Source organism: Halichoeres trimaculatus, unplaced genomic scaffold (assembly GCF_033239565.1).
Source record: "Halichoeres trimaculatus isolate MK-OKI-2021-1 unplaced genomic scaffold, fHalTri1.1 fHalTri1_scaffold_18, whole genome shotgun sequence".
Lineage (NCBI taxonomy): Eukaryota > Metazoa > Chordata > Actinopteri > Labriformes > Labridae > Halichoeres > Halichoeres trimaculatus.
Window position 1 is genome coordinate 27,218,279 of NW_027437196.1, and position 27,037 is coordinate 27,245,315.

Here is a 27,037-nt window from a genome sequence, read left to right on the forward strand (position 1 = left end):
AAATGGTTGAGTTTAGTTTGGTTTGGTTTGGTTTTTTAGTTTAATATGCAGACAATGCATATTCATAAACATTTCTGTGAATACGCTGGTTTAGCCAATTTGGCTATTTTTCAACTGTAGTCTCTGGGGCAGGTGGCATGAGCACTACAATAAATGAAATGTATTAATAAAGCAAATTAAAACAATAGGACAGTCTGCACCACTTTTTCACCTGTTGTCATTTCACATACAGCCAGAGTAGATCACACGCCTGCTCTTAGCACATGCATTTTTTTTTGGTTAGTGACGTGTCTTTCCTAGAGTGAGGTTCACTCCTGGTCCTCTTTATCTGACTGTGTAATAAATTTGTGGGCCACTTTCCTAATACTGGCATGAAGAACAGACGGAGTTCAATGAAGAAGAGGAGATCCAATGGCAGCTTCAGTCCAACCTCTTTATTTAAAGTTTAAACAATTATGGCACACAGACAAAACCCTCCTCTCCTCTCCTAAACCTGATGTCCTAGCCCCCTTTATACTACTGGGGCGTCCCTGAATGCATGCAAGTTACCCATGTATGGCAAACAGACTTTGTGTGTGTAGGTTGTTTTTCTGTAACATGTAGTCACTGAGCAGACCTTGGTCAAGACAGCTGTGGGCACTAAATCTTTCAATCCTGGCAAAATGAAGAGTCATCTCAAGTACACGGCTAGGCTAAACTTGTCCAAGGGTCAAAGGTTAGCTCCTGCAGGCCCCTGGACCTCTGCAGGCTGCTCTACAAATCACTCTAAATGAATCCACTTTGAATGAATCCTCAACATTAGCTCACGCAATTTAGCGCTTGTTATGTGGGATCATAGTCGATCAGATACAGTGGCAGGTGGGTGTCTGATGATTTGCAAAAGCCACAACACGAATGCAAGAGCAAAAACATGAATGCAAAAGCCACAACACAACAGAAGCACAGCAATAACAAAAGTTAAAAAGGTTTGTTATACCAACAGGGAAAAGTTGCTAAAGTTAGTAAATGCTATTTTTAACTTAATCTCTGATAAATATTTCTTTGTAGGGGTGTTTTGATTTCCTTCATGGTACTAATATTTCTTTATTTACTGGAAAAAGATGCCGTCTTATATTTAGCTTTATGAATCAGTTATAACGTCAGCTTTATTTATCTTAACTAAATCTATAAAAGAAAACAATCATTGACTTACTTTCACTGTTTTTCTGTGTCAGTTAGGATAACTGACCTCTTAACTTACGTTGTGGTGTTTGCATTCATGTTGTTGCTTTTGCAAATTGGCTGACTCCTACTGGTCACTGTAACCAGGCCCTGCATTTAGACTGGTTTCCATATTGTAACGTTAACATCTTTTGTTTGAAACAAAGTTTGAATTAATTTCAGGTTTTTGAAATCTGTTTAGTTTCAGTTGAAGATCATTTTTGTCCAATCTGCTCCAGAGAAACCAAAGACCTTTGAGTCGAGTTGTCTCACTTACATCTCATGAGGATCTGTTCCTCTTAATTTCTGTTTCTTTTATGCTGCTGATGTTAACCTTATGATGTACTTTCATCATGCTTGGCATCACAGTGATGTATCACAAGATCAGGGGAAACAGTGTTTACTTGTTTACCAACTCACTGGTCCATGTAACTATGCCCCGCAGCAGGACAACACACTGAATCTCTGAGTAAAACCACTCGTCATTATGAGCTCTATCTGTTCTAACAGAGCTGCTCCTCTGTCTGCGCTCAGCCAGCACCATCACCTGATCGCTCTGCTGCTCTGTGCACAGGAAAACACACTCAGAGACTGGATCCACCACAGCACTATTCCCCGTCAGTGTTATTCTGGGAAAAAGATGTTAAAAATCAAATTTTTTTCAGCCAGTTAAGCTGGTATGGTGTAGTCTCTGCACCTTTAACATCACTGCTCCTGCTGGTATCTCTGTAAAGCCAATGTGTCCGCTCTATTAAAACATTTCCTTCTCTTCTCAGGAGTCTACACCTTTGGCCTCTTCACCGTCGACATCTTTGTCAATGCGGGTCAGGTAGTGACGGGGAATCTTGCACCTTACTTCCTCACGGTCTGTAAGCCAAACTACACAGCACTGGGCTGTCAGCAGGCCCTGCGCTACATCAGCCACCAGGAGGCCTGCACAGGGAACCAGGATGACATCATGCGTGCCAGGAAGACCTTCCCATCCAAGGAGGCTGCTCTCAGCGTCTATGCTGCTCTCTACCTGGCTGTGAGTTACTCTGCTCTTTGTTTTTACCGTGTACTCTGTGAGTTCAAAAGGCTGTAATGTCACCAAAACACTGTTGACCTCCATTAAAATGATACTTTACCTTCAGTGACTGTTGAAGTGTAACTGCTGCTCACAGTCTCAGGACTAAAAGTACATTGTTTTATTGAAGGGTAACTCTGGTTTGTCTGAACGTTGGTCTCTTATTTCTGCTTTTTCATCTTGGGGACCTTTACTTTGGTGATGTTATCTGAGGCACAGAAGAGATTTTTGAACTGGGGGGACTAAGCTTTACACAGCAACTCAATTAGATATTTTTCCACTCCATGCATGAATGAAAATATGTTTTATTTAAACATTTATATATGACGTGTAGAGTTAACAACATGTTTTACATAACTAAGATAAGTTTGCATACTCAACATGAGATTCACATTTTAAACCACAGGAGTAGCACTGTGGAATTCTCAATAGAGCAGCCAAAACAAATGTACAAATGTACTACTCAACATTTCTGATGTAAAACAAAACATGTATCAACTGCATACGTGAAGAGAACACAACATAAATTCTAAGTCAGGCTGGTGGGATTCATCTGACTTTCTGAGTTAGAGATCCGGCTTTAGAGGCATTCTGATTCCAATTTTGACTCTAAGCACCAAAATCCTAAAATCTGTGTTCACCACAAACGCACCTTTATCTGTAGCACTCAAACGCCGAGCTCTATGCGCGCTGTAATCATGTCAGTCGGTCTAACTAATGTAACATTTATCCTCTTTTTTTACCGGCCATGTTTGATGTCTTCTGTAGGGACAGGGCTGGCCCTAGCTCAGCAGGCACCCAAGGCGAAAGACAAAAACGTGCCACCCTCTGCCCTCCGTGGCAAACACACAAACATACATACAATAAAATAAATTGTGAAGTTAAACATATATCATTTTTTATTACTTCAGTGCGCACTAAAACTTTACAAACAGAACTTTTGTGAAAATAAAAACAATACAGCAAATCTTAAAACTTTTCAAAACAGTGCAGTTAGCAAAAAAAGCACATCATTGGAATATTTAGAACCATAATAAAATTAAATAAAAATAAAGAACACTTCCAAGTTAAGTGCAAAAGTCCCTAGGGGGAAAAAGTGCAATTCCAAAAACCTCTCTCTCTATTACAACATGGTAACATCCCACTTCTTGTCATTAAAATAATAAACAAAACAATACAACCAAGGCAAACTGGACCGGAAAGAGAACTCAACTACCCATGAGCGCTAGCGCCTGCATACTGCCGTAAAGGTACAGATCTGCCGGTCGCATGCATTTGTTTTGTAGGCGAATCACAAAAGCCAGGACTTCACTCAAAAGTATTCTTCTGCCTCCAGCTGCTGTTTACAGGATGGATAGCGACAAGGTAATTTATTTAATTTTGACTAAAGGACGATGTTTAAAATCGCTAAGTTCAACTGGTTTTATTACCGTGAAGCCACTCCTGCGCTCGTCCTGTTGAACCGATGAAGTGAATAAAAGTAAAGACAACCACGAGCTGGGGATATCACACAGATGAAATAGGTCTAAACAAAACTACATACTGGTACGTTCTCAAGAATACTGTAAACAGATGGTAAACAATCAACAAGTATTTACAAGTCCAGCAATAAAAGGGCCAAGTCGGCATTGGTCAGACATCCCTCCTCGTCTTTAATTTCACGCCAGCAAATGAACACCGAACCGATGTTTATTCGCGCCCCTACCAGCAGATGGCGCCCTAGGCGGCCGCCTAGGTCACCTATGCCAATGGCTGGCCCTGTGTAGGGATAGTGAAGGACAGATCAGGGTCACTGTAAGGGCCACTCCCAATTCTACCACTTAGCCCTTGGTTTTGCTTGTGCACGCCTACTGAAGTGGTTAAAGGAAAGGCCAAGGGGACGGGCCACACAGCCCTTTAAACAAAGACAAACAGGGACCTCACTTAAAACCAAGGGGTATAACACATTTCCCATGATATTCATATTTTATTTTTAGACCTCCAATCTTTGTTACTCCGCGTTAATAGTACCCATGTTTTGAAATGTTGGTTGTATTTTGTAATTGCTTGTTATAACGACCTAGCTAACGCTGCTATAGCTACAGCGACAGCTAATAATAGCTACACTGATGTCAGGACAGTGTGACAGATTCACAGCAAACAGACTTCACTACAGTGAACTACATTTCATGAATGATTAGACAGATAAGCTGCATTCAGGAGCTACATTAGCTACATAAGCTAACGTTTAGCTAACGTGACAGTATTCAGAAGCTACATAATATGGCTTTTGAATACTGTAACGTCAGCTTAACGTTAGCTTTCATAGCTTAGCTGTCCCATCACTCATGTGATGCAGTACATCATAGTGAAGTCTGTTTGCTGTGAATGTGTCACCCTAATCTGACATCAGTTTATCATCACTTGGTAAAAATGTGTTCGCTTTGGAGGTGAATAAACAGTCGCTCAGTCTGCAACAGCTAGCAAGAGTCTAGGGGTGATGATGTAGTGGGAATCGAGTGGCTTGGCCTTCAAAACAGAGGGCCAAGGGGAAGGGACAGATGAAGGGGTCAGACGAAGGGTAAGGGAAAAAGTGACAGTTGGGACTGACCCTAAATCTGAAGGTTTGTATCCCCTCTATTTCTTTGTGCCATCTGTGCACATAAATGTTATCCTGACGACTGAAAGCGTTTAAAAAAAACCCCCAAAAAACATGTCCTCCTGCAGCAACAGGACACAACAGACCCGAGAATCACAGTCACATAGAATCCACACAGTGAATTTTCATTTTAAACCAGTTGAAATAAGTCCTCACAAACAAAACAAAGGAGACAAACACAGGATGTTGTCACTTTTGTCAAAGCTGCCTGTAGAAACAGGAAGTTAGTGGATAAATCCAGCTCTGTGCATGTGATGGAAAAGATCCTCGAGCACAGAAGTGGGAGCGTGACTGTGGACAAATATGTGCAGCAGAATACACTGGATTTACTGTGTCATTTAGATTCTGCACTCAGACTGAGGAATGTAGCAGAATTTTCTCTTTGAAACATTTGTGAAGTTTTGTTTTTTGATCTCTCCTCTTTAATATTCACATTGAATTGAAGCCTGTTTTTTTAACCTCAGCTCTTATTGAGATCTGATCAAACTGGATGTATCCGTGAAGTTTGCTGTATAGTTTAATAACAATGGATATAGTCTAAGTATTATTCCATTACAACAGTGAAGAGTGAAAGGCTTTGAAGTAACGGTCTAATGGAGTGATTTGGATCCAGTGCTCATGGACAGATCAGACAGATAAGATGGACCTGCTTGCTTTATTCCACCATCCTCTCTTTTATTGTTATCTGAGCTCTGAGCTGTTGCAACAAAACGCCTCAGAGTGGGACACACTTCTAATCTCTTTGATTTCTGTTAAGATCATTGCATTGAACTCGGGATTAATTTCTTACTTGACTGTCTTATGTAAGGCCCAGTTACAGATCAAAGTTAGGGAGAGACTGACAAAAGGATGCTGCCTGGATTTTAATTGGAAGGGGTGGCTGTCTCCTAACAGAGAGAAGGACTGGGGCGGAGGTGATGAAGAGTGCTGTGCTTTACCTGTCTGCACACTGTCTCAATGTGAGGAATCACCTTGAATCACATAGAATATACTGATGACGAAAATAAGCACAGTTCAGGAAAATAAGACTCCTCCTTACCTGACTTCTCCTACTTCCTGTGCAAACAAGCAAATCAAATGATTCTCTGTGACTAGTTTCATGGTAGAAGGAGCGTTGAACGTAGCTGTAAATAGGTCACACTTTAATTTCTTTGTTAGCCAAACTCACAATGAAGCCTGGCAGGCTAGAAGTGCCAAAATATTGTATAATTCTCTTTCCACACGTGCACATCCAGTGCAAACCAAAACACATGCAAGGGATATTTTTCTTCCTCTTTTTCTTCTTCTTTTTCTTCTTTCTTTTTAAAAATGTATTATTATCAAAAATAAATAAATAAATAAATAAAACTGCACTTGTTCTTGCACATGATGGCAACACCTGTAGCCAAATAACTTGAAACACTTTGGGAAAAAAGCGTCTGCTGAATGAAACGATAGAGTTGTAGAGGTGTGTGGTAAAATACAGCTAGGGGGGATTAGTATTTCTGTTTTATTTTTTTGGTAATTGCCAAGTTTGATGATGTTAGCAAAGTATGTGAGTGAGGAGGACAAGACCAACACAAGCATTAAAGAGGGGGTATTTTACTTCCCCATATTTTAACCACAGATATAAAGCAACAAAGCTGGATGCTCAGCCTAAACCTGTGCAGATTCTCAAACCTCTACATTTTCAAATGGTTGTAGGAATTCCTGAATCTGTCCGTAAACTGATCAAAACACTCTATTCTGAAAAAATAGAATGAGGTCTTCATGAGACAGCATGGAGGGGCTAGAACTGAAACACTGCCCGTAGCTCCTCCCCTGACAGGCCTCCATGGGGCTGGCCAGTCAGAGTGAAGGGGGGTTTTTGGAGTGGGGAGCCTTAAAGGGACAGCAGCTAAGACAAAACATTTTAGTCAGCAGTTAAAATAAGGGTTTCCAAAAGCCTTTCAGAAAAGATAAAACAGAACAAAACAAAGTGTGTACATAAAAAAGGGCAGTCCTGGTCAGAGTTACAAATCATTTTACAGAAGTTAGTCTTCAGCTTAGACTTAAAAAGGCCGGTTGGGTCTGATGGTTCCAAAAGCTTGGAGCAGCAACAGCAAAGTAACGGTCACCCCACTGTTTATACCTGGATACTGGGACTTCTAACAGAAGCTGAACACAGGGGCCTCTTTTGGTCAGGGAGACTTAATACGGATTTTATTAAGCCATAAATCATGCAACGATACAGGGGCTCCAGAGGGACAGAACTAAGAATGAAAAAAAACATGATACCTCCTCTTTAAGTATGAAATTGTTTGACCCTGCATCCTTTGCCATGTATGATAGTGGGCACAAGACCCATCAAACACGCAACTCTGCAGCAACTGTCCATCTATTAATTAGTTGGTCCGTTCATTCATTCATTACCTCAGACAGCACAGGTCAGGGGTCAGGCTGGGAAGTTTGACAGCACAGAAACCAGAACAGCAGCAGATTCCTGCTCTGAATGATTCACTGTGGATTTATCCTTTGAGCAGTCTGGAGTTTTGCTGATGGTAAGATTGCTTGATTTACTGTGTCAGAGAGCCGCTGTCTGCCCCAGTGCCCATAAGCGATGAATGTTCGGGCTTGAACCCTCAGTGACTCCCTACATGATGGGGGGAGCAGATTGCCTCTGTTATCTAGGTCATTTAGCAAAAGCCGCGGTGTGTGCAGCTCAGCGCTGAGGACATACATGCAGTTTGCACACCAACACTAATTGACAAAAAACAGGACCACACACACACACACACACAGACACACAGACACACACAGACACACACAGACACACACATAAACCCTGAAGCTCTGCTGAGACAATCATTACTCCTTTCCAAATCGTCATTGTTGTGGTCATTACAGCAGCGACATCCAGCATCAGCTGAGCCTAAGGGTTTATTAAAAAGAGTTGGTAATGACTCCATTTACCTGACTGAATAACAGAAATGTGACATTCAGATTAACAAAATGTGACATTTTTGCCCCTGTGGTGTTTTATTCAAAACGTTTCACTGACTTCTCAACCTGACTTCTCACTGACTACCTGCCTTTAAAATATTCCCTGATTAAAGATGGACTTTTTCATCATTTCATCTTTGATTGCTCATCACTCAAAGTGTATGTTATCTAAATGTCATTGTGAAGACCATGTTTTAGCCGATTTTAACAAATATATGTGTGCATTTTAGCAACAGAAGCTGCATTTAGCTCCCTTTATTGAGATAAGTTAATGTTCTTTAAAGATGCTGTGAGGAGGATCTGTTTTAATTGGACTACCTCACCAGCTTCTGTCTCGGAGTCTCACACACTCCGTTATAAAAATGTGCCTTTTTAACAGGCGAGTGTTTGTTTTGGAGCTAATTTTCTTTGTTCAAGGCAAATTTTTCCCAGATACAACACAGCGAGGTAAAGAACTTATCAGTACAGTTATGTAGTGCTGTTGTTTGAAACATCACAACAAGCAAATGTTGTAATTTTGTACGGTATGTCAGTAGCCAGCTAAATGTAGCACAACTAGCAGCCCAGTGCTACGACCAAACCGTTGGCTAATGTGACAACAAGCTAACTGTCAGTTCATACAGTAAGTCAGTAGCTGTCCAAATGTAACACCACTTACAGTGGGGTGCTGGGATGTGTAATGTAAACCCTGGTGAATCCTGGTTATGTCCTGCCAGAGCTCATCTACCAAGACCACTTTCAAACTCCTCACAGCCCCTTTAAACACCAAGGCCCTGTTAACACGACGTTTCATCTGAAAATGCTAAAACGCAGTGAAAACACAGTGAAAAAAAATCTGTGTTTACGCGGAAACACCAAGGGACTGAAAACACTGTAGTAAGCATGCCAGGCCTGTAGGTGGTGCTATAACTGTCTTGTCCAGAAGCCGCTTTTGGTAAATCTCCACTGAAGTCGAGTTGAGCCGGTCATCTGGTGTATTTGCGAATACTAAGAGCAGAAGTGGAGCAACAGATGCTCATTTTGTCTAAAGACAGTCAGCAGATTCAGTAGATTACGCAGCACAAGCACAACACGGTAGTTAGCAACGATCATGACAACGGTACTGTTGCTCTGTTGTATGTGCTCGCGTGGAGCGGAGTGGGACGCCAGCGTTTCCACTAAAAATGCAAGCTTACTGTTTACACTGCAACAGTGTCAGCAGCGTTTCAGAGAAATCCCACTCTGGAGGCTGTTTTCAAAAATTTGCGTTTTAGGTCGGCTGAAACGCAACAAAACCTTTTGTGTTTCACCCTAAAACCGTTGTCGTGTAAACGGCCCCTAAGTTAAAGCTGTAAGCAGCATAAAAATGTTGTCTTGTACTGTGGTCAGTTTTCAGAAATGATTCTACACTGTGAAATCAACTTCTACAGAGTGCGAATGATTATAGAGCTACCAGTGTTTTGGAGCAAAGAGCGACCATGCTAACTGGTGACTCTCAACTAAACATGCCAATCATGGTCAGCTGACAGTTTATAGTCACACTTTACATCAAAACACTAAGACCGTCTGTGGATGTTATTAAATTTGTCTTCAGTTAACCAGGTTTGAACGTAAAGAAATAAATTTAACTACCAGATTGTTTGTACAAAGTAAATGAAGCAGTCTTATTAATATTTTTAAATACAAACCATTAATATTCTGTCATATGTGGAGCAGCTTTTTATCTGGACGTAGTTTTCTGGCTCCTTTATTATAACCCAGGTTTCAGCTGTCAGTGTCCTGTTTTTTGGTTTGGGAAGGTCTCTGGTTTATTGACAAAAGTTCATGTCTTCATATGTCAGTCTAGTGTGTGCCAGCAGATAATGTAGTCATAAGCATCACGCGACTTGTATGTTTAAACTCTTCTCTGGGCTGGATTCACCCACTGAGTGACTGTCCACTTGATGTTTTCCATCCACTCACTGATTCCTCATTAACCTGTGAGTTGTTATCCATCCATAAAATTGGTGTTATTCAGGTAAAAAATGTGTTTTTTGGTGGATAACACCCTCATACCACTGTTCTCCTCAGCACTTCTGTTCTCAAAACGTACGCACAGCCATAACAGTTTACAAGGAGTAAATTGGTCTGTAAGTCACTATGCCTCAGCTGGTTTTATGGTTCCTTTCCCAAACAGCAAACAAAGTGCTACAAGAAAATTAATATCAGAGAGCATAAATTCCATCAGGCGCTTCAGATCTTGACCTCAGCAACTGGACCTGATAGCATTTGAACCACAGGGATGATACACCGGCTGAACCAGGAGAGATCTCAGTCATAACTCTAATCTGAAGAGCCCCCAGAGACAAATACCTCTTTGAAATCCCCCTTTAAATCAAGCTGATATATCCCAGAAGCAGCCTGTGCTGGCTCCAGAGCTCAGGCGTCCTGTCTGTCCGTCTGTCTGAGCAGCTCGCCCTCAGTTATACAACACCATTTGATCTTGGCATGACGGAGAGATTGATGTCTGAAGCAGCGTCGCGCTGAGGACGAGCAGCTCTAACTCGTCTCCCCATGTGGATTTTTCATGTCCCACTCTCCGTTTAGCTGACAAGCCAGTGATATAGCGTCTGTGCCAGCAGCTGCTAATGTGAGACATTAAATGGAAATATAGGTTAGAGCCTGAACCCTGCGTGGAATCGCTGCAGAGACATATCAGGTCGGTCTGAGGAGTCGAAGGTCAGGCAAGGTCCAACAGGAAGACATTAATGAGTGCTACTTATACTGGCTACTCTGTGTGTGTGTGTGTGTGTGTGTGTGTGTGTGTGTGTGTGTGTGTGTGTGTGTGTGTGTGTGTGTGTGTGTGTCCAGGGGTCAACTAGAGGGCTCTTTTTGTTCATCTATGTATTTAATGGTTGTGATTCATTGATGTGACGGCGTATACGAGCTACAAAGACTCACAGGGAGAAGTCTCCTTGAACTGGATAAGGACATTCACACACACACACACACACACACACACACACACACACACACACACACACACACACACACACACACACACACACACACACAGAGCCCATATATTATAGTAATCCATGAATCATAACTACAGAGCAGGGACATGATACGTTGTGGAGCGTGATGTAATGCCCCTCATGGCTGCAGAAAGCAAACCTTCAGTGTGTAGTACGTCCATATCAGAGCTCAGCTTCTTGAACTCACACACTGGAAAATAATGCAGAGACTTGTCTGTGTGTCAGCTGGTGTGTTTGTGTGTTAATATTCAGCCAATCACTGCAGAGGATCATTAACAAACTACTCTGGTTCAGCTTGAAGTTGCATCCAGTGGATGGATGGCGAGACGTAAGTTGTTGTTACGTTTGAAGCTGGACTACAAATCAACTCCATCAATCAAAGAAAGTATTGTAATGACATTTGTTAATGAACTATAAGGGTCGCTAAGAGCGCGGTCACACTGGCCATCTGAACTGTGCCATACTTAAGCACCACTGCCCCCCCTGCAGCACCACTCCTCCACTGACAGGCACAGATCACAGTCACATTACTCTATTTTGTACTGGACTTTGGCACATCTTGTACATACGTCATCATGTGGTAATACAACACACCCATGGCCCACCTACATCACTGAAGACTCTGTTCCTACCAAGTCAAGGCAGCATTTTACGGCATTTCCACTGACTAATCCTGAGACAGATCCTCAGATAACCACAACAAGTAATCCCACTTTTTGGGACCCTTCCGTATGGGTGCCAGACTAAACCGATCTGATCTCGGAAGGTGGAGCTACAACACTGCAGACCATTGATTGGTGGAAAGAATCATCACTTCCTGTGCAAAGCGGCTGTTGTATTTCACACAGTCTTCTCTGAAACAAAGCTTGATTGTTCTTTTTAACAAAGCACCACATGCCAATCGCAAAGAAGACGAATTACTAGATGTCTTCCATTGTTTCTCTTTGTTTATTGTATCTTGTTTTTCTTCTTTGTTAGATTAATTAGCAGCAAACACTGTGTTGCGCTGCTATGGCGTCATGCAATTACATAACTGTTGTGGCTATCAGCATCTGGCTTACACGCTGCCTACCACAAGGGGTTACGGTTGGCTGTGGAAATGCAAACAGGACCAGGCTTAACCAAGCCAAACCGTACTGATCTAAACCAGACTGCCTGGTGGAAACCAGGCTAATGAAGCGCCCGTTTACAACAAGCATGGTCACATTAGAGTCTGCACAATGGGAAACAGAGAACATGGCTACAACTTCAGAGACTTCTGGGCTTATGTTAAGTCATTCTGATCCGACAAAGCCCTGCAACACCCATGAGTTAATGGCTTATGCAGGACGGGGATTCATAGTGGTCAGAAGTCACAGCAATATGCTTGTGCTTGTGCAAGAAGTGTACCGTGCCTGAGCTCCATATAGAGCAGTCACTAGGGCTACACAATATATGGTTTCAATATTGTTATCACAGTATGTGCTTGTGCAATATTCCTACCCCAATGTTATGCAATATATGTGATATGTTATGCTTTTTCTAGATATGTGTCTAAAAATTACTTTTCATTGATTCAGATCTCTGGCAAAATATTCAAACCCAGGACAAATTTGTGAGCCACTGCACGTCTGCTCAGATTTAAAAATATCCCTGTAATATTATTTGGTCACATACAGAAACTTGAAAGATGGAATCTCTGTGCAGGAGCACATTATTAAAAAGTCTGACCTGATGTGAGAATAGTCACTTGCAGGAAATATTATAGATCAATATCAATAATTTATAGATATTAACATGATAATATCTCTTTTCCTGCATAGTCTTCACAGAGGAAGAGAGAGACAGAGGCAATCAGGTGAGAGTCTCTTATCATTTTACAGAGAATTAGGCTGAACACAATAAAACATTTAACTTTTAATTTTAGAAAATATATAAATATATACAAATATGTATATATTTGTCTGTGTCTGTATTTAATGATTAGCATAAATGGTGTGTCTGTAGTGTGTGCATCTGTTGAGTTAACACTGATGGGTGCTTTCCATGACAGTCTCTGTACACATGTGGTGCTGACATACAAGAGAAATGAAGAAATAAAGATTTGTGTGTTTACTGTTGATCCTTGGCTGGTTTGTTACCTCAGTGTTTACCTGCTGGGTAGTGTGAGCTGTATTACATCAGAGCCAAGGAAGAGTACATCTCACTGTCCACTGCAACTTTAATTATTTTCACCTTCTACAGTTCTACTATTTCAGCACCTGCAAGGACCTACAAGAGCCTGTGTCTCTATTTGTCTTTTATTTGTTTGTTTTCTTGTAGAAATGGAAGAGGGGCGAGGATGTTTGATTCTTTTGCTGTTTGACAACATTTTTAATGTTTTTTTGTGCTGCTATGATCTTATTTTATATTCTATACTTTCTTCTATGAAAGGTCCTTTACTAAATACATTTACTTAATTACTAAATTTCCATTGGGTTTGACATGTGTTGCTTTTCTTGAGCTGCCATTGTTCTATCAGCACAAACTGATGAGCTCTTACGTTAAGTATGTCTGGGACACTGGGCTCCCAACATCCACAAGGTTACACTGTGCTGTTCTCACAGCAACAGCACATTTAGCTCCTTCTGCTGCAGACTTTTATTTGACAACATCACTAAATCTTGTTCAAACTTTATCCTGACCAATAAAAAAGACACATTCTTGGGTTTTCATCCCTTACAATAAATTCCTGCTCATTTGGTGTCAGACATTAAAAAAAGGGGGCTCTCGAGCAGTCTTATCTGTGTAATACAGATTTCTTGTTGTTATATCAACATTTATGTGTGAATGACTGTCTCAGATATTAAAAAAAAAAAAAAAAACATGGGTCTAATTGGAAGTGGTTGGATGAGGAATTCTCAAGGACACTTAGAGAGAAACTATCACTGTGCTCAGCATCTGGAGCATCCATGATGGAGCTAAGCAGCCGACTAATTCCAAGAGCTAACCAAAGTAGGACTGGGCAGGTTGGGGCTCACCGCTTTCACACACACTGCCAACTGGGTAATGGCAATAATGTCCCTGTGTTATCTTCAGAATAAATAAAGATTTTTTTCTGTTAAATGGGCTTTGTTAAGCACAGAGAAGTAAAAAGACAGCATGCTGAACCACAATAGGCCACGTGTCATGGGACTGTCATACAACAAACGTCCATTGGGATGGACATGTTAATAACTGATTAGAGAAAAGACGAAGTCATTCATTTATAAATGGAAAGGACCTTTGGCATTACAAAAAACCTTACAGAAAGATCTCCTCAAACACTGTGCACTGCAGAAATTTCCCTGCTAGAGAAAAACCCTGATATTTAAGTCCTGAATAACCAGAGAGATGAAAAATAAATGAATTGCAGGGAGAGGAATGGAAACATTTGATCTCTCCCTGGAGGAGATTGCGCACTCTAATGAAAATACAATTAGGCCCTTGGAGGCTGTCTGCTGCCTCAACACTACAGATTAGTGGCTCGAGCCAAACATAGAAATGTTTCTTCTGGGTTATATTTGTCTCTTTCTCTCCATTTGTCCCTATTCCCTTCCTCTTCTTCAAGGTTGTTTTTATGAACAAAAAAGAGAAACGATCGCTGAGCTCTGTGCACGGATCACTTGGTTGTTCTTTAAGAAGCTGCTTTGACGTGGAGAGTAATTACCCAGACATATTTTACCTTGCACTGAATGTACTTCACTCAGATTTATTTATCAGAAGTTATCTGGATTAAGATCTTTGATACAAGCATAGTGTGCTTTCTATCCTTGGTTTCCAGGATAATTATTTTACTAAGTGCACATCTTATAGAACACCATCTCTGTGATGTGTTTTGTAAATTGATTGTATGATTGATTCTGTGAGGAAGTGTGTAAGATTATTCTGTGATGATCACCTGCAGAGCTGAAAGCTGCTTTTCATCCAAACAGTACCAGGGGCTTTGTATGTGATAACATCAGATGATTCATCAGAGAATTTAAAACATGAGCAACTTGGACACAAGGGCAGTTAAACTTATCAGGGAGGGATTAGCAAAGAATTGCTTTCAGATGCCAACAGCACAAAGAACTTCAAACGATTTGCCCCCACTATCTGCTCCTGTGGCTCCGTCACAAAGTCTAACTCTCAAAGCACATAATGATGTTCAGGCACAAAAACACCCACGCAGCTTTGCATCTCTGTGCAGTTTTCTGCGGTATGGGGATGTCTGTGACTCACATGAGCTGCTAGGATCTCCCCTTGGCTGAACAGAGCTGTGTCGTGCGCTCTCATCCTGGCAGAGCTGAATTATACCCACTGATGAGCTGGATGGGAAGGAGATACTTTTTATAAACACTCTTCTATATGTGTTAACTTGTGGTTGATGTGATAAAGATCATTTTTTATAACAAGTTATTTCCAAGCAACAATAACAAATCTGTTTAGGTACAGAAAAAAAAAGTTGTGACAGTGCAGCTTTGTTAGGGCCCATTATATAACAACGACCCAAAATGTAACAAAAAATATTGTGATAACACCCAAAATTTAACAACCAAAAGAGTTACACAATGAACCGACAACCCCAAATGTAACAAAACAAAATGTATCAACAAAGGAAAATGTAACTATAAAATGTAATACCAGCCAAAAGAGTAACAAAAAAATGGAAAAATAAATCCACAATGTAACACAAAAGAAAAAATATAACACCAAGCCCAAATGAAACTACCAAAATGTATCAGAAAAATGAAACAACAACCCAAAGTGTTACAAAAAACTGTAAAAGTAACCCAAACTGTTACAACCAAGGGGCAACATTCAGTAACAAAATGAAGCCTATGTGGAAGTGCTAAAATTGTTGTTCATTGAGAATTCGCTTGAGGTTGGCTGCAGAGAAAATGGAAGTCACCCAGCCACAAAAATGAGCTTCTAAGCATTAAAAATATATTTACAGCCTGGGTAAAATTAGGTTAGTTCTGAAAAACTAATTTCTCTATTGGCACACACTGTACAGTGAGTGATTTTTTGTTGTTGTTTGATTGTCCAATCGGAGATACTCACATAACTGACAGGTTGCTGTTTGAAAGGAAGCTCAAAGCCGGTGTCCCCAAATTTGCTTCATTTCATGGTTTCATGAACAGGCGGGTGACGTTGTGGAGACCACGCCCTTGTTTTATACAGTCTATGGTAACAAGCCAAAATGTTATCAGACATGTTACAGCAACCCAAAATGTAACAAAGAATTGTAATGCCACAACCAAAATTGTATCAAAAGGGTTTAATTAATTAATTGATTGCACAAAAATTGATTAATTAATTAATTAATTACACAACAAATAATTAATTAGTTTAACAAGTCAAAATGTAACAAAAAAAAGAGAAAAAAAATGTAACAAAAGGCTCAGCTTGAAATGTAACAACTTGTCACTTTTGGGTCAGTTATCACAAATATGGTTTTATTATATTTTATTGGGCCATCATTACAAGTGAGGCGCTAACCAGCCTGCATGTGTGGAGTTAAACCTACACTGGTTTAACTTTGTATCATGAGACTTTTTGTACAGAGGTTAAAGGATAAGTTTGGTTTATACAGCTTTTACATTGTTAATAGAATGAAGTAGAACAAAATACTCACCCAGAAGGCTTTCCTGATCCAAGCAGTGCTTCGGGAGATATTTAGATCCATAATCGTGCAGCGGACGTCCGTATGATGGGATCCATCGGGGCATAGACAGCGCCGCTCCTAAAGCTGCATTAATCGTCCAAAAACTTGTGTTTTTCATCAATATTCCATGATGGTACACTCCGGGTTAGTCCTCTGCTGCAGTCTGTGTCACTCCAGACAGCGCTGTGTGGCTGTAATGACCTCTGAACTGACGAAGACTTTGTTTACTTTTGCCCCTCCGCACATGCACAGTACTCTCTGGAGAGCTGACTCCACTCCCTCCTTTCTTTGAGGGGCAATCTTAAACAAAGTCTTTGTCAGTTCAGAGGTCATTACAGCCACACAGCGCTGTCTGGAGTGACACAGACTGCAGCAGAGGACTAACCCGGAGCGGACCATGATGGAATATTGGTGAAAAACACGAGTTTTTGGACGATTAATGCAGTTTCAGGAGCAGCGCTGTCTATGCCCCGATGGATCCCATTGTAGGGACGTCCGCTGCACGATTATGGATCTAAATATCTCCCGAAGCACTGCTTGGATCAGGAAAGCCTTCTGGGTGAGTATTTTGTTCTACTTCATTCTATAAAAGATGTAAAAGCTGTATGAACCGAACTTATCCTTTAAGTTTTAGGAATCCAGAGGTGCAGATTTTATTGTGACTAATGAATACCAGCACAAATACCACAGACTGTCACCAGAAAGTAAAAATGCTTGTTAAGTGACAATGGTCTTTTGATTCGATTAGGTGTTATTATCACTGAGGCTCAGTTGCACAGAAAGGAGCGTATTATGCTCTAAATGTTGCATTCATCTAAACGTTTGCAAACAGCACACCTAACCCTTTGTGAATCAGATGGCGTTTTGGGCTCATTGCAAAGGCTTGTCGGACGTAAACACAGTAGTATTTAGCTTACATCATGTGCATTTACAACAAGGTGCCAGTGTCATTAAAGCAGTGAAGTGCTTTTGATTTGTTAGAGAAACATTTGATTGATTTGATCTTTGATGAACTTAAAATCAGTGACACTGATGAACAGTTGTGTGTTTTAAGGCTGTGCTGTGGTGATATTTGGTTGGATCTTATGAAACAATGTATTATTTACTGCAGTTCATCTGAAGCACAGATGGTGTGGAGAGGAGAAGGAGAGGGGAGGGATGGAGGGATGAGGGGGGAGTCATGCTGCAGGCAGAGCTCTCCTCTCCACTCTCTGGGTTTTACATGTCCTTGCATGGGTTTACAAGCTTCACGTGAAGTCCTCTGACAGAATCCAGGTGTGAATCCTGAGATCCAGGATCAGGTTTGGTAACTGGAGGCTCAAAGAGATGATGATGGTTTGACTTGTGTTTATGTCGAGTTTCCTGCATTATTAAAGCAGACGAGGCCTCTCACCATGTGAGTGCTTTGAGTTTCCCAAACAGAGGCATGAAATTATTCATGTTTTCTGCAAATGTTTAGCAGATAGATTCAGTGTTAAGTATTTTTGACTTATGTGGACCAAACATACTCTAACACACACTTTTTTTTCTGTTTTATCTTCTTTTTTCTCCTCTGATCAAACTTATTTAGCTCCTCCTCTCTGTGGTTAACTTTCTGCTTGTGTGCCACTTGTCTGTAATTTTCTGGTAGTTCCACCCCATTTTTTTTATAACAGTGAGGATAAAAAAAAGATTCTCTGAGGAATTTAACTCAGTACTTCATATCGACGTACAGTCACAGCTTTACACCGATGCACATGGAGCTGTTTCTAGTTACTAGGACACAGCACTTCTCAAAGTCACACAGAAGTTAACAACACTTTCAGCGTCTCCCTGTCAGGAACACATTCCCACTGAGAGTATGAGGTGAATCAGACTCACAGTTTTCCCAAACCTGACCTTTTCATAAACAGCTGTATGCACGCACGATATTAACGTGTGTGTTAAACCACGCTGCTGCTGATGATGAGATGGATGAGAGGACTCGTTCAGCCTTTCAGCTCTGCTCCTGCTGCAGCTGAGGGTGAGCCTGATGAGAGGAGAGTGTTCGGGCTGCGAACATTAAAGCAGTAATCTGAAAAAGGTTGAGAAAGCTCAGGAGAGCTGAGGGGAGCTGCAGGGTTTGGTGATAGCTCCCTTTATCATATACATGTGTGATCTCCCTCTGAAAAGAGCAAAGTGTGAGCAGGTTTTCAACTACAGCGCTTAAGAAACACACTGATGTTTTACAGCAACAATTGTTTGACTGATCTCACAACAATTATTTGGATCATTGTATTTTGATATGCCATGGTAAGAGTCAAAAGTTTAGCCTCAGATTTACTGGTTATGGTTTGGTTATTGTGCTCATGGTGTCAATGAGAAGAGAGGAAATACAGCTGATCGAAAAGGATGATGTTTGGACCTGTCATTTAACAAATGGGACCACAAGTCTTACATACCTATCCCGGTTATGAAACAGTCTGTTTGGCCAAAGCATTAGCTGCATGCATGCAAATAATCGGCCAGTTAATGAATTACACCATTAAAGTGCCGCAGGTGCAGATTACGTCATAATTCAGGGGAACCTCCTGGTGAGCAGTAACGGTGTGACTGAGAGCAGATCAAGAAAAAAAAATTCAGCATAAGAAATGGAAACTATGTAACAAGAAAATACAAACAGCTGTTCTCAGCTAGTCAACCAGATAAACAAAGAGAAGGGGAACGTTTGGATAACAGAGTAAATCTGTGTGGTGTTTCTGTATAAGACCTCAAAAATAAAACCAGCAATATGAAAGCTGCTTTGAGGAACAAGCACCACAGAAAGCCCCAGTAGCTCAATCAATAACTCTACAAACAGCTGTTTGATGAACTCCAACATTTCACCACACACATCTTGGAAGAACCCAGATGCAGAAAAGTGAATCAAACTTGTAAAACTGTCAGCAGTGAGTCTCGCCGGTTTGAGACTTGGATTGTCTCCCATTTCTCATCTGTGCACTGAAAAATCTTGTGTCTCCTAAATCTTAATTTGCTGTGTAGCTTAGGGATCCAACTTTTCTTGTTTCAATACTGATACCTGGGCTTTGGGTATCTACCAATACTAATCTGATACCAGTTTTAAATAATAACCTGCATGCCCTACTGTGGGAAAAGACTGGTAATGTTTGGGGTAAAAAGCAAAATTAAGTATATGGAATTACTGAAGTTAGTATTTATTTAAACTATAAAATATTTAGATTTTTACCAGCCAAACAAAGCTTTAGAATGTACAGAAATTACTATTCAATATAAAACTTTGATACCCCTTTTATACCCTAGACTAGTAATGCAGCAGAGCAAAGAAAGTGCTTCAGAGGTAACTTTTCAAATCAAGTATCCAAGAGCTAAGACCACCAGTAAAAAAGGCATGGAGGTGTTTGCCTCGATTGGCACCTTGGATTGACCCCTTACCACGATACTGATCCAGCTCTGAGGGGCACCGATACCAGGATCGGTATCGGTGCATCCCAGGTAGAGCTCCATGTCTTCATACTTTTCCAAAGGTCTTTGCACATTTTGTCTTATTTGGTAACACATTGCATGATGTCTGTCTTTAAACAGCAGAACAGGTGCTATAATCCTGCTGTTAGAGCCTGCAATGGTGGGGTCTACCTCCATTTAATTAAATCCTCTGTTGGGCTGTTAACCGGGCTCATGTATATCGCTGATCCATTTTTTTATTTCACCACTAGTTCAAACAACCCGTTTTCTTTGCTAATGGCTGAACATACAGTACCAAGACTTTTGAAGATGTTTGTCGCTTCTGGAAACTGGATTGTGCAGTGACATGTAGCCGCACTGTTCAATGATTTCCATCCATCCATCAATGCCGCCATCCATCCATCCATCATCCATCCATCCATCCATCCATCCATCCATCCATCCATCCATCCATCCATCATCCACCCATCCATCTATCCATCCATCCATCCTTCCATCCATCCATCCTTCCATCCATCTATCCATCCATCCATTCATCCTTCCTTCGTCCATCTATCCGTCCATCAGTGTCTCCATGCATCCATCCATCTATCTATCCATCCTTCCATCCATCCATCCTTCCATCGTCCATCTATTCGTCCATCCATCCATCCATCCATCCATCCATCCATCCATCCATCCATCCATCCACCCACCCACCCATCCATCCATCCATCCATCCACCCATCCATCCATCCATCCATCCATCCATCCATCCATCCACCCATCCACCCACCCATCCACCCATCCATCCAGCCATCCACCCATCCATCCACCCATCCATCCATCCATCCATCCATCCATCCATCCATCCATCCATCCATCCAACCATTGATCTATTAAACACAATTATCTTTCCATCCATCCATCCATCCATCCATCCATCCATCCATCCATCCATCCATCCATCCATCCATCCATCCATCCACTGTCTATCCATCCCTCCATCCACCCTTCCCTTCATTTTTCATCTTTCCTGCTTCCTCCTCTCAGGCTCTCCTAGCTGTCCCTGGGCTCTGAGAGGCAGGCTTCACCCTGGACAGGTCTGCAGCCAATCACAGGGCTAACACATAAAGACAGACACATCAGCTTCAGGTGATTTAGAGTGACAACGTTACCTGATGAGATTGTTTCTGGGCTGCCGGAGAAAAAAACTCCACACAGAAACCCCGGAGGACTGAGATTTCAACCAGGGACCTTGCTGCTGTTAGGACACTGTGCTAACCTCTGCACTGGTCCTGTGCAATGTGTCTTCTGTGGAAATAAACACTTGAATCATCTGTTGGCCTGACAGCAGCAAACAACCTGCTGGCTTAAAGATGGCACTGAGCTTTTTGTCTCTCTAAAACTTGTCACCATGGCGTTGCTGTGATGGATGCATCGAGCCAAAGAAATCACAACTCATCTCAGCAGATCCATACCTCAGCTATGACATCACAGCTGGTCGTTACCATATGACTTTTGCCCATCTTTGCTGTCTTTATCAGTGAGATGGTTAGACACTGTCCTAAATGTTATCATAAGGAGCTTTGTTTAGTTGGGGGTGTTGTTCTTTCTTGGTGTTGTTTTGCTGTATGATGTGTCTTGGCCTGTTCCTTGTGGCTGTTGGTGTGTCGTTAATCACTGAAATGTGATTGCAAAGCAAAGAAAAAACAATAGTAAAATGTATAAAACATGTGTTGATGTGTTAGTGTTCATGGATATTTTAATGCTACCACCAAAGTGTATGGACTTCACTGTGAACTTGCTCTAGATTATTGGTTGTTAAAATCTTTGTGAGGATTTTTGAGGTGATTTTGAAAAAGTCTTCATTCTAGATTTATGCCTAATTGCAATCCACACTTTAAAATGAGCAGCATTTTATCAGCACCAATGTATTGTAAAGTTATTCCCAAATGCTATTTCTCAACTTCTCAATCAGGTCGAACCGGATTGATTTACTGCACGTCTAAGTCTCTATGATGACACCACGCTGGCTAGCAAAGTTTAGCAGAGAAGAGAGAGATCTGTGTTTTTGTCTACTGAAACGATTTCTGTGACTAATTTTGTAGTGGTGGTGGACACTGGAGCCTAACTGTCAGACAGAAAAAGAACAGAAGAGCAGAAGAAAGATAAACAGGGGAGAGATAGAGCACGAGCTAAAGGCTAAAACACAGGTTCTTTCTAGTTTGACAAACTGTGAATGAACATGGATCTTTAACCCTTGCATCACTCTTCTCTGGCAGATGTACGTGACGTGCACGGTGCAGGCAAAGGGCACTCGTCTGGCCAAGCCGGTGCTGTCTCTGGGACTCATGTGTATGGCATTCCTCACTGGTCTGAACCGTGTGGCTGAATACCGAAACCACTGGTCGGATGTCATCGCCGGCTACATCATTGGAACCGCCATCGCAACTTTCCTGGTGAGATTGAAAGATTCAAGTTGTGTTTGTGAAGTCAGGAATCAATGATGAAGGATATAAAATGTGTAAGAGATGTTATCATCCCAAGCTTGATCTTGATCTGTTCTCCCAGCAAACTCTTCTGTCTCTGTGGTAAGTGAAGGGTGGGTGTAATTTGCACAGTGAGTCTTGCTGAATTTGCCTCTTTAAAATGTATTTATTACTTTAAAAGATAGCCGTGTATTTTAATATGTAGTATATTAAATGGCAGGGATCTTTACAGAGCTGTAAAATACGTTTCAGAGCATTGTTTCTCTTTCCAGTCTAAAAGTGCTCAGTTTGGTTTACTGCTTCCACAGGTGAGATCAGAATGGGAGTTCAGACTCTAGTGGCTGTATCTCTGGCATAAAAAGGCAAAAACAAAAAGCAGACCTGTTTTTCTGTAAGCACCTGCACAGGTTACCACACTCACCTTACAGTACTGCCAGCAAACAGCTTCTCTTGGCTGAGCTGTTATTTATACTCTTTAAAATCCGGTTTGGTGCTCATTTTGGGGTGGAATGGATGCCTCTTGAATTGCAAATGAGCCTCATTAGAGAAATTCAGAATTCAAAATTCAAATTGTCCTACTTAAGAAAGTCTGAAAACAAAACAGTGGCACAGCGACACGCAGGTGGGAGTTGCTCCTTGGAGAGTTGATGGGAACTGCGACACAGAACTTACAGGGGGTGTCAAACTCAGACCCTCCAGTTATCATACTCATAACTTGACCTTTTTGTGACATGAAACATACAGCACACTAACCCTAACCCTGACTCTGATGTAAATACATGTACCCAGTGCTGCAGCTCAATCGGACCCACACATACCTGTTTCCCAGGGGTCAGACCTGGACACCAGGACGAGGAGGAAGTTGTTTTACTTCATCTGGACAACCTGTTCTTCCTCACACGCTCCAGAGAGGAAACCATATCACAGGCGCTAAAACCGTCACACATCTGTCGAGCCTGGGTTTCGCAATTAAAGCAGAAAGAGAGCTGCCTCCCTCCCCTCTGAGCTCATCATCTATTACAGCTGGAAATAAACTCAGTCAGCGTGAGAGCGCGGCTCGCGCAGCACGGTGTAGGTGTGGAAAGCTCCTCTCAGCAGTCAGACACAGAAAGAGGGAGGACTGCTTTCTGCTGCAAACTTCATCAGCATGTTTGCACTGTAGTGTCATTAGCAGAGTAATGGTTACGATCAGCACGCTGCGTTTTACTGCTGTACATTACAGAAACGTTATGAATGACTCCAGGTGCTTCAACTGACAGAATCTCTTACAGCAGCCTCTCGTACATACAATGAGTGAAAAACTGATAGAGAGCACAGCCATCTTTGTTTTTTTTCGGTAGAGCAGCAGTTTACGTCCCCCTCGTTCAGACAAGAAGCATCAATTTAACACATCATTCAGTTCTAAAGCATCCAAAAGACACTGACTCTCAAAACTGTGGAGTTTTTCTCTCCATTTTCCTTGAGTGCATTGAGTCGCCTTTCCACCTTCAAACTTTAGATGTTACAAGGTGTCTCCATGTGTCTGTAACAGCACGTCATGACTGTCGTTCCACTCACTCTTTCTTCAGTTTGGTTGTATTTTTGTCTCTTTGAAGTCTGAGGCCATGGTCCTCAGTGGACCACTGCTGACCCTGCAACCCTGCACCCAAATAAGCGGTGGAAGATAAATGAGATAAGATGAGGCCTGCAGACCTGAACAGCTGATCTTTGTGCTGGAGATGTTGACTCATCAAATAGAAGAACTGATCTGTGCTGCATTTGCAAACTCTGCTGCCAAAGTAAAGTACAGAAATACTGTAAGATGAGTGCTTTGGTCAGGATCTTTCAAAATTGTGGCTCATTTGATCACTAGTGACATGTAACTCATCACCCCCACTTAAATAGACCAAAATATTTCTTAAAGAGCATTTTCACTAATTTGTTTTCAATTCTAAATAGTCTGAAGCTTTTACTGCTCTTCAGATGAATCGAGGTACCAAAAGCTGTTGTGTTCACACTGAAATGTCCTCCAGCACGCAGTGTTTGGAGCTCTGAGTGATGTGACACAAAAAGAGGGTTTCAGCCGCCGCTCTGTCACTCTTGGTGCAAGATGCTGCTGACGTCTGTCCTCTCTATGGTTTGAGGTAACAGTTATCAAAGGTTAAAAAGCAAACCAGGGATTTCTTGACTCTGTAAAACTTGGACTTGGAGGAAAAATAAGGATTACAATCTTAATCAGAAAAGCATCTCCTTGGCAGAGGTAGTTACCTCCTCCAAGGAGGTTGTGTTTTGGGGAGAGTTTGTCTGTTTGTCTATGAACAACATAACTCAAAAAGTAACAAACAGATCTTAATTAAATTTTCAGGAAATGTTCAAAATGCAAAACAATACAGGACAAGGTCGCCATACTTTCTGACAGATGCAGAAGTATGATCCAGATCGTGACAATATTCTGGATACTAAGATCTGGAATATGTTAAATGTACTGGGTCATCATCATTTTCAACACTGTCAGGAAACAAATTATTGTACAGACACCAAATCGTAGCAGACAGACTGCTGCAAGGAAATTAAATTAAATTAAACATTAAATTAGGACTACAGTTTTGCGTGACAATCACAATATGCTTGGTGGAGGTCTGTGCTTTCTGAGAGCCTTTCTAGATTCTAGAATATTCTCACTTTTACAGCTCATGTGATGAACTTTGTTCCAAATTCTGCTCAGCTTTTCCCTCATTTCTGAGAATCTTTGGGCTTTCCTGACCTGGGTTGTCACCAAGCGGCAACCTCCGGTCTGGGAATATGAGAAATGCGGAAGTGCTAAAATCTGCTTTTTTTTTGAGTGTTCACTTGAGGCTGGCTCTGGAAGTAGCAGAAGTCACATACACACCAAGCCAAAAAAAGCTGTTTTCAAAGCAGAAATTAACCTATTTACAGCCTGGTTCAAAAAATGTCTCCTGTCTGAGTCGTTAATTTTACTAATGGCACCCAGTGTAGGGAGGGTGAATTTTTTCTAACTCAGCCGTTCGGGGGATATTAAGACTGCGAGGTACCCCAATGAGAGGCACAGCTGAGGGTCACGTGACCAACAGGCGCCCTATGGCTGTACGTGAAGCCCTTGCCACTACCATTATGGCCGCTATAGCCGATGTGCTTCATTTTCAGTTTCAAAAACAGACAGGTGACTTTGGCGAGACTACGTCCATGTTTTATACAGTCTATGGTTGTCCCTGATTAGCTTGAATAAGAACTTAACCGTAGTTTTTCCATCTTCTATATAGTTTAATGGCTAAAAGAAGAATCCAAGTTTTGGACTCAGCATTGAGAACAGCACTCTCCAACCATCAGGCTTGTTAGAAATCAGGAATAAGAAGCAAACATAGATTCTTTGTTTAAATGCTTGAAACGAACAAATGTTTCTCCAGCACTCCTCCTGCTGAGCTATGTGATAAATAAAAAGAGTGGAAACCAGATTGACTGTATCAGTGACTTCTCTCAGTCTTGCAGGGAGCTTCTGGCCCTCTGACCAAAGCTCCCTGGTTGCTGTGCTCTGTAAGGAGGACTGCAGAGGACCTGAGGCGGCCCCAGCACTCACAGATTCTCTGCTTGTATCTCTTCTCTGCTCAGCCAACTTGAAATTGGTTATTTCATTTGTAACCTCAAAGCCACAATTTGCTCCTATTAGAGGAAGTCATGCAACACCCCCATCTATCATAGATACAGTAGCACCCCCAGGAAAGAGTCAATACACACATATGTGACCTACATACGTGGGTTAGTCTCTTAATCCAACCAACCACTCAGGAATCTGCCAGTCCTTGAAATTCCATTAAACACATATCTCTGTCCTCTGCTGGGAGACTTCTGTGTTTGTGTGGGTCCTTTTTCATTTATGTGTGTATCACAGTTCTCTGTGTGTCCCTGTGCATGTGTGTGTGTGTGCCATAGGTGGTGTGTGTAGTCCACAACTTCAAAGGCAAGTTGCTGCTGAACGATGAGTCTCCGATGGAGCCACAGCCCAATATAGGAATGCTGAGTATGGGTCGTATGGAGAGTCCTCTGGAGAAGTACATTGCTTCACAGGTGAGCTCATTACGACAACACACTGTTATCAAATAATAAACACAACCAACTCAACCAATGACAGTCAGGATTTAAATTGGAGCATTATTAATATTCAATTAGCGTTCATCGATCTAAACTTTCTTCTCTGGTGTAAACTTATCTGATTATTTAAGACCAGGTTTAGGATCTGAAAGTGAAACTCCTGGATGAAGCTGTCCTTGTTCATAATCCAGAACAACTTTTAGAAGTTTCTACATTGCACACAAAGCCAGCCCAAAGATGCAATTAGACTTGCTCCTGCTGGAGGGAAATTTATGCAAACACATGTTTGTGCAAGTCCCACATTTCAAACTTCAATGAAAATGTGTGCATATCCCAGGGCTTTATTATCTCGCCTCTTACGTGTACAATGACAAGAACAAAACAGTGAAAGAGATTCAAGGAAAATTGAAAAAAACATGTTTATGTATGTTTTGTGGTGACGATGTTGAGTCTGAATATGAATGAGGGTCAGACATGTCTCTCTGTAGTTGTAATTGCTCAGACCAAGTATCACCACCTCTTAAAACAAAG

At 41.5% G+C, this 27,037-nt stretch overlaps 1 protein-coding gene across 3 annotated transcripts in view; it reads left to right on the forward strand.

Annotated features, from left to right (window-relative positions):
- Window positions 1-27,037, forward strand: part of LOC141807345 (phospholipid phosphatase-related protein type 5-like) — a 151,200-nt gene that overhangs the window by 108,462 nt on the left and 15,701 nt on the right. For all 3 annotated transcript variants that reach the window (XM_074693288.1, XM_074693290.1, XM_074693289.1), the window contains 3 exons: window positions 1,977-2,227; window positions 22,214-22,390; window positions 26,348-26,482. In XM_074693288.1, the coding sequence (XP_074549389.1) occupies window positions 1,977-2,227; window positions 22,214-22,390; window positions 26,348-26,482 (563 nt within the window). The remainder of the gene's footprint in view (window positions 1-1,976; window positions 2,228-22,213; window positions 22,391-26,347; window positions 26,483-27,037) is intronic.